This window comes from Stylophora pistillata, chromosome 5 (genome assembly GCF_964205215.1).
Source record: "Stylophora pistillata chromosome 5, jaStyPist1.2, whole genome shotgun sequence".
NCBI classification, from domain to species: Eukaryota; Metazoa; Cnidaria; class Anthozoa; order Scleractinia; family Pocilloporidae; genus Stylophora; species Stylophora pistillata.
In genome coordinates this window covers 22,276,316-22,284,448 of record NC_142523.1, presented here as the reverse complement: position 1 = coordinate 22,284,448, position 8,133 = coordinate 22,276,316, and the positions used below count along the sequence as shown (strand labels likewise).

The window sequence follows — 8,133 nt, the reverse complement described above, 5'->3', positions numbered from 1 at the left end:
ATAAATTTAGAGCGGTAATTGCATAGTACTATAATGAATTGGACCCAGTCAATATTGAAAATTTTGAAAATGTGAGTAGAAGTTAAGTAATTATGTAAATGAGTCATTTATATGATACCCTAAAACCCCAAGGGTGGCACCACTGCCTTGGTCGGGGGTACACGTTCCTCGTTTTTTTCTTCCTGCTGGTTTTTAGGGGTTATCGTATCCGGCCTTGGTGCATTTAGTTTACTTCAATTAAAATAGACTTCTATTAGCATATATCGATTTGGCGTTAAATAAACGGTGGCTTGGCTGGCCAACCCGCCCAGAAATCAATTCTTTGTGTCCAGTTGAGCAGTGAAGGCAAAATTTGAGATATTTACTATGGTGTTTGAACGTTAAGGTTTCTTTATATTAAAATACTTAAGGCTAACTCATGTCCAATACGCTCTCATGGAGTACTTACCATAGACAACTTGGAAAATGCCGTGGCAACTAATTAATTGATAATTAACTGATGGATTATTAGTGTATTACAACCCCTAAATTTATTTGATGAATAGGGATGGTGCGTAGTGAGAGCGCTCGCCGCGTACCACTGTGGCTCGCTTCGATATACACCGGTTTATTGTTAGTTCTCGTTGTGCTTCGAGGGTTTTCCTCCGGGTCTTCAAGTTTTCCTCCGGGTCTTCATGTTTTCCTCCGGGTCTTCGAGTTTTCCTCCGGGTCTTCATGTTTTCCTCCGGGTCTTCAAGTTTTCCTCCGGGTCTTCATGTTTTCCTCCGGGTCTTCAAGTTTTCCTCCGGGTCTTCATGTTTTCCTCCGGGTCTTCATGCTTTCCTCCGGGTCTTCAAGTTTTCCTCCGGGTCTTCATGTTTTCCTCCGGGTCTTCAAGTTTTCCTCCGGGTCTTCATGTTTTCCTCCGGGTCTTCAAGTTTTCCTCCGGGTCTTCATGTTTTCCTCCGGGTCTTCATGCTTTCCTCCGGGTCTTCAAGTTTTCCTCCGGGTCTTCAAGTTTTCCTCCGGGTCTTCAAGTTTTCCTCCGGGTCTTCATGTTTTCCTCCGGGTCTTCAAGTTTTCCTCCGGGTCTTCATGTTTTCCTCCGGGTCTTCATGCTTTCCTCCGGGTCTTCAAGTTTTCCTCCGGGTCTTCATGTTTTCCTCCGGGTCTTCATGTTTTCCTCCGGGTCTTCAAGTTTTCCTCCGGGTCTTCATGTTTTCCTCCGGGTCTTCAAGTTTTCCTCCGGGTCTTCATGTTTTCCTCCGGGTCTTCAAGTTTTCCTCCGGGTCTTCATGTTTTCCTCCGGGTCTTCATGTTTTCCTCCGGGTCTTCATGCTTTCCTCCGGGTCTTCATGTTTTCCTCCGGGTCTTCATGTTTTCCTCCGGGTCTTCATGTTTTCCTCCGGGTCTTCATGTTTTCCTCCGGGTCTTCAAGTTTTCCTCCGGGTCTTCATGTTTTCCTCCGGGTCTTCATGTTTTCCTCCGGGTCTTCAAGTTTTCCTCCGGGTCTTCATGTTTTCCTCCGGGTCTTCAAGTTTTCCTCCGGGTCTTCATGTTTTCCTCCGGGTCTTCATGCTTTCCTCCGGGTCTTCAAGTTTTCCTCCGGGTCTTCATGTTTTCCTCCGGGTCTTCAAGTTTTCCTCCGGGTCTTCATGTTTTCCTCCGGGTCTTCATGTTTTCCTCCGGGTCTTCATGTTTTCCTCCGGGTCTTCATGCTTTCCTCCGGGTCTTCAAGTTTTCCTCCGGGTCTTCATGTTTTCCTCCGGGTCTTCATGTTTTCCTCCGGGTCTTCAAGTTTTCCTCCGGGTCTTCATGTTTTCCTCCGGGTCTTCATGTTTTCCTCCGGGTCTTCAAGTTTTCCTCCGGGTCTTCATGTTTTCCTCCGGGTCTTCAAGTTTTCCTCCGGGTCTTCATGTTTTCCTCTGGGTCTTCATGCTTTCCTCCGGGTCTTCAAGTTTTCCTCCGGGTCTTCATGTTTTCCTCCGGGTCTTCAAGTTTTCCTCCGGGTCTTCATGTTTTTCACTTAGGCGGTGGAAAACGCCAGTGAAAAGACGTGATTGATTTTAGTTTTCTACCCGATTGGTCGAGAAAGACCGCAAAAATTTTGTGGACCAATCATAAAGCGTTATCCATTAAAATCCTTGCTATCCCAGACTACTTTTAGACACTTGGTTGAAAGTTTCTTTTACGTGAGAAAATTTATCGGTCATTGATCATCAATGACCGATTTTTTTAGTGGTCAATGCCATCTATATGTTATTTAACTTGTTTGTTTTACAGTTCACTTAGCTCGCGTTATTGAACATCTTGGGAAAGTTTCACGGCACATAGCTCTTTCCGGAAAATATTCCAGAGATTTCTTCAACAAGAAAGGCAGGTTTTACCCTGAGCCTGTCCAATCCAATCATTTCCTCTGTCTTTTAAGTGCAACAGCATCGAACACGCTATCAAACAGCATACAGATGGAGTTCATGCAAAGGACGGAGAACACGGTAACTCGGCGACTGTTGAATTGTCAGGATTTTGGATCACTGTTGAATTTGTCAGGATTTTGGATCCCTGTTGAATTTGTCAGGATTTTGAATCACTCGGAAGCAGAGCATGTCTGAGTGGTCGTCCTACAGCTGTCTAAATCGCTGCACATTTCTCTAACTTCCAAATTGCATTCTGCTTAAGAAGTAAATCATTAGGATAAATTCGCTTTGACACTTTTTTGAGATATTTGTACAATTTTTCAATGCTTCTGTGTTCTACAAACAGGGAAGTAGGGTTTTCGACATGAGCGCCGTAGCAGCTTGGCGAATTTCGCGGCCGACATTTTCTCATGTTTTCTCCTTCCACTTGTCAATTATCGAGCGATCACTCGTTCGCCTTAACACAGATGATCACACCTTGGGTCAGTGCCCTGTTCCTGTGCCTTCCCGCCTAAACGGTTTCCTCCTTGTTAAAATGTCATTAAAGATACTGAACATGGTACTGTACGACTCTGACTTCTGACCTTTGCTTGACTTTCGTTACCTTTCCAACTCGCGGCAGAAATACCTTAGATCCGGTGTTAACAAATGTGAAGGAGTTCTATGCCCCTCCGATCCAGCGCCCTGCTCTCGGTTTGTCCGATCATTTTTCTGTAGAAGTTCAGCCGCTCGTGCGTTCCCAACAACTAAGAACTAAACTTATCGTGAAATCGAGGGACTTACGGCCTACAACGCGTATGGCTATGCGCACGTATCTTGGAAATGTGGACGTTAAGACACTTATCGATAGTAAAGATTCTTGCAAGGGCAAAGTGGAAATGCTGGAGACCATAGTTAAGACCGGAATGGACATTCTCCTCCCCCTGAAGTCTAAGTCGGTACAAACCAACGAGCCGCCCTGGGTCAATCAACAATTGAAGGGTCTCATTCACAGCCGCCAAAAGGCCCTCGCTCAAGGCGACCAGGAGCAGTACCGCACCCTACGAAACCGCGTTAATCGTGAGAGGAAAGCATGCCGTGCAAAGTTCTATAACTCCAAGGTTGAACATCTGAAGGACTGTAAACCCGCAGTTTGGTGGCGTGAGGTAAAGAAGCTCAGTGGTATGTCAGACGCAGCTTCTAGAGGCGTTAATCCAGCTACCCTCTACCAACATATTGATTGTGGTCAGAGAGGTTCGCCTCCAAGCACGATAGACATTGCTAACACCATCAACCAGGCGTTCTTGGCTCCTATGCGCGTCTTCACCCCCCTTTCACCTAACACCTCAACCAACTCTGACCAGGAGAGTGCTTTCCAGGTATCAGAATTCTCTGTTTTAAAGAAGCTATCCGCCTTAAATCCAACTAAGGCAACCGGTCCGGACGGAATCCCCGGTTGGCTTCTTAAAGAGAATGCAGATTTACTAGCACTACCTGTGACTGATATCCTTAACTGTTCGTTTAAGGAAGCACGGTTGCCTCAGTCTTGGAAGGACGCTAACATCACTCCAGTACCAAAGCAGAATCCAATACACGATGTAAACAAACATCTACGTCCAATATCCCTAACTCCCGTGCTTTCTAAGGTTGCTGAAGATTTCGTCGTGGAGAGTTTCCTCAAGCCTGTTGTGTTGGCGAAAGTGGATGTACGGCAGTTTGGGACTGTGCCAGGTTCCAGTACGACACAAGCACTAATAAGCATGGTCCACTCATGGCTTAGTGCTACGGATGGGAACGGTGCAACTGTCAGAACCATCCTCTTTGACTTCCGCAAGGCGTTTGACCTCATTGACCATCAGATCCTAGTTCAGAAGCTCATTTCATACGATCTTCCAAGCGGAATAATTGACTGGATAGTGGACTTTCTGTCCTGTCGCCGACAGCGTGTTAAACTTAGTCAGGACTGTTACTCGGAGTGGGGGGCCATCCCACCAGGGGTCCCACAGGGCACAAAACTTGGCCCCTGGTTATTTACTATTATGATAAACGACCTCATCATCCCGGGTACAGACATGTGGAAATATGTCGATGACTCCACTATTTCTGAAACAGTCATGAAGTCTGAGGTCAGCAAAGTCCAACAAGCGGTTGACGAACTCGCGACGCAAGCTTCTGCTAACAAGTTCCAATTAAATGAAACCAAGTGCAAGGAACTGCGCATAACATTCAGTCACTCTAGAAAGAACTTTGATCCAATTAAGGTTAATGATCAGGACTTAGAGTGTGTAGAGCAAGCAAAGATCTTAGGTTTGCAGATATCTTGCGATCTCACGTGGAATAATCACGTATCCGAAGTTGTAAAGAAAGTAAACAAGCGCCTGTATTTTTTGCGTCAGCTTAAGCGTGCACAGGTCAAGTCGGAGGAACTTTTGCTCTTCTATTTGACTTGTATTAGGCCTGTCACTGAATATGCATGCCCTGTTTATCATCATAGCCTCCCGCAATACCTTTCAGTAGATCTTGAGAGATGTCAAAGGCGAGCTTTACGTATTATCTATCCAGATTGTTCGTACAATGAGGCGCTTCTTTTGACTGGTCTAGTTCCCTTACACAACCGCCGCGAGTTCTTATGTGATAAGCTTTTTAATTCCATCCTGTCTAATCCCTCGCACAAGCTCTATAGCTTACTACCTCCCAAGAATGAGTGCGAAGTCAATTTAAGGAGTCAGCACTCTTTTACTACACGGCGCCTCCACACCATTCGTACTCGAAATAGTTTTATCCATCACTATGTCCATAAAGCAATGATGTAATATTGTTTTTCTCTTAATTATATATTTTTGTCTTTTTAATTAGTTCTTCTTAGCCATGTATTTTTTGTAGTATATATTTTATTGTAAATCAAACGTAATTCAGCCTGTGGCTGCAAGGTTTTTGATAATAAACTATCTATCTATCTATCTATCTTTTCTGAAATATAAGCACATACTTTCTAAGGTTGTTTTGGTGTTTCAAGCGGTGTGTCAAAACTTTTTATAATTATTTTCTTTGTTGCTAACAGGAGAACTTAAACACATTTCCAAGTTACGTTCTTGGTAAGTATTGTTTCTTGCTCATCATTCCAGAGAATTGTACACTTCTGCAAGGTAAACCCACTCGCTTTGATGAAGGTTGACGCTCGAAAAGTCCGCTTTTGAAACTCTTAAAGGTTGCCAATTCATATTTTCCACTCAGTCAACAATAAAAACTATTTACCAAAGTGGTCATCGACACTGGTTGTTGTAGTAAATATCAAAACAAGGAGATAATATAGCACAGAAAGATGGTTATTACACACTTACTCCGGCGACGATTCCAATGTGTTCAACCTCAACACAGATCAACAGGCTACAGCCGCGCAGTGCTTTGAACATCCTTGGCTGAAAGAAGTTTAGGAGAAACCAGAAGAGTAGAAAAACCTCTGTTCGATAAATTTAGCGTTCATTACCCCTTCAAGCCATCTTGTACAGCTTAAGACGACCAAAAGTTTTTTGATATCTTCAGGGTGTCCTGTTGTTTTCCTTTGAATTCCTTTCTTCCAAAGATGGATTAGTTTTTGGTTGTGCACTGCGAAATTAAAACAACGTTGCTTCGTGGCGGAGACGCAACGAGAAAGGATTAAATTAAGGTTATATTTTCGTGTTGAACTTTACAGTTCGCTTCTGATAAAAGATATTGCTGCAAAAAAATTACTGTAAATATTTTGAAGTAAGACCGCACAACTTGGCGAAAAGACTAGACATTCTTTTGTGTGGTTTGTGCGTTTTGAAACACCTAAAGTGAATCTTCAGTGGGTGGTTTGCAATCCTTGTCAATCTTGTCCATCCCTAACGTTCGTCACTCTTTTCTGAGATATTCTTTCCATAGAAGAGTTTTTCCATATAACTTAACTGATGTTTTGTAGCTATACAATGCAATACAAACTTTATTGACACTCCCTTACGAGGGTTTTTCTGTGACAAGGATCAAAAAATTACAAAATTACAGTACTACAACGTATAATAGAAGAATTAAGTAAGCTAAAATGTTAATAAATGTTCGCAAAAATTACAACTAAGAGCGATGAGAAAGGAAAGCAGCAAGTAATTTGGTTCTAAGTTTCAGCTTAAAATTACGAGAAGAATTACAGAGTTTGAGGGTATTATCTAAACTGTTCCATAGACTTACTGTACGATAAAAGAAGGTCCTTTGTCCGATTTAGTTCTATATAGGGGTATATACAGAAGTTGGGAGCTGCTGGTCGTGCGATCACTTATCTCACCACGTGTTAGAAACTTCGAGGAGTTAAGTAGGAGTGGAGCCGGTCATACATTTCAAAGCAAGTACGGCGTGACGGAGATATAGGTGAGATTTAATAGGTAGCCAATGCAGTTCTCTTAGAAGCGGAGTCGCGTGGTCAAATTTTCTGAGACCACAGATGATGTGGGTTGCAAAATTCTGGACCGCTTGTAGCTTGAGAAGGTTAGTGTCCGCTGCATTGCACCAGACGGAGAAACAATAAAATAACTTAGTAAACACTAAAGTGTTAATTATTATCAATAAGGTCGATCTGTCAAACACGTGCTTAACACGATTAATTTGAGCTAAACTTGACAAGCAAGAGGAGACTGTTTTAACAATATGCTCGTGAAAAGTTAGGCTCGAGTCAAAAGTCACGCCTAGGTCTTTAACGACGTGCACCGGTATTAGTTCCTTTCCTAAGAGGGAGAGACGAATAACCGGGATATTATTTAGATTTTGTCGACTTCCACAAATAGTAACCTTAGTTTTATCAGGATTCAAGAAAAGACGATTTGCGAAGCACCGGTTTCGAATCTGTAGAAGATCAGCGCTAAGATCTGCAACAGCCTTAGCCCAGTCTTGGACTGGGAAAGAAATGTAAATTTTTGTGTCATCGACGTAACTTTCAGTAATAAAGGACCGGGGGGCGAGGGGTAAATCGTTTACATAAATATTAAACAAAATGGGTCCGAGAACGCTTCCTTGTGGCACGCCTGATACAATGGGTAGAGGATCAGACAACGCAGAATTTATGCGCACTACTTTTCGTCTGTCAGAGAGATAGCTGGTGAACCAGGCAACACTGGATAACGAGATTCCAATATCCAGCAGTTTTTTTGAGCAAGATTCCATGATTTATCGTGTCGAAAACCTTGCTCATATCAAGTAAGACAACTGCGGTAATTTTCTTCTCGTCAATCGCGCTTAAGATATCATCTGTTGTTCGTATTAAGGAGGTTTCCGTAGAGTGCAGTTTCTTATTACCACTTTGCCGAGTAGATAACCTTTCGTTTGACACTAGGAACGGCATAATTTGATTAAGCGCAGCCCTTTCGCATACTTTCGAAACAATGGGCAGCAGAGAGATAGGCCTATTATTGTCAGGTTCTTCGCGATTACATTCTTTCGGAATAGGCGACACGACAGCTAATTTCCAAGATCGAGGATATTTTCCACGAGAGAAAGAGGCGTTAATTAGCGATGTAATCACCGAGAGAATAGCAGGGAGGCTATCCTTGATTACACGTACCGGAATGTTGTCTATCCCAGAGGACTTATTAGCTGGAATTGACCCGACAATCTGAGCAACTTCGTCACATACTACGAGCTTAAACACGAAGGCGCGCTATAAAAGGAGCCTTAGGCCCCATTGGACCATTTGTCAATCAACCGTCGTGGGATGTAGAACTCTCAGAGTCAAGTCAGCTTGAGCTACAGC

General features: G+C 43.2%; 1 protein-coding gene across 1 annotated transcript; it reads left to right on the top strand.

The window, feature by feature from the left end:
- Positions 1-3,193: 3,193 nt before the first annotated feature.
- On the top strand, positions 3,194-6,080 carry LOC111333792 (RNA-directed DNA polymerase from mobile element jockey). The gene is made up of 3 exons (XM_022939414.2): positions 3,194-4,501; positions 5,437-5,470; positions 6,070-6,080. The coding sequence occupies exons 1-3, from the start codon at positions 3,194-3,196 to the stop codon at positions 6,078-6,080; spliced, it is 1,353 nt and encodes a 450-aa protein (XP_022795149.2).
- Positions 6,081-8,133: the final 2,053 nt, after the last annotated feature.

What these genes read in the sequence shown, in the direction of transcription:
- LOC111333792 (XM_022939414.2), top strand. Translation starts at nt 3,194, where the DNA reads ATGGCTATGCGCACGTATCTTGGAAATGTGGACGTTAAGACACTTATC. An exon ending in AAACAGTCATGAAGTCTGAG is followed by an intron (nt 4,502 to 5,436) that starts GTCAGCAAAGTC and finishes TGTTGCTAACAG; the next exon opens with GAGAACTTAAACACATTTCC.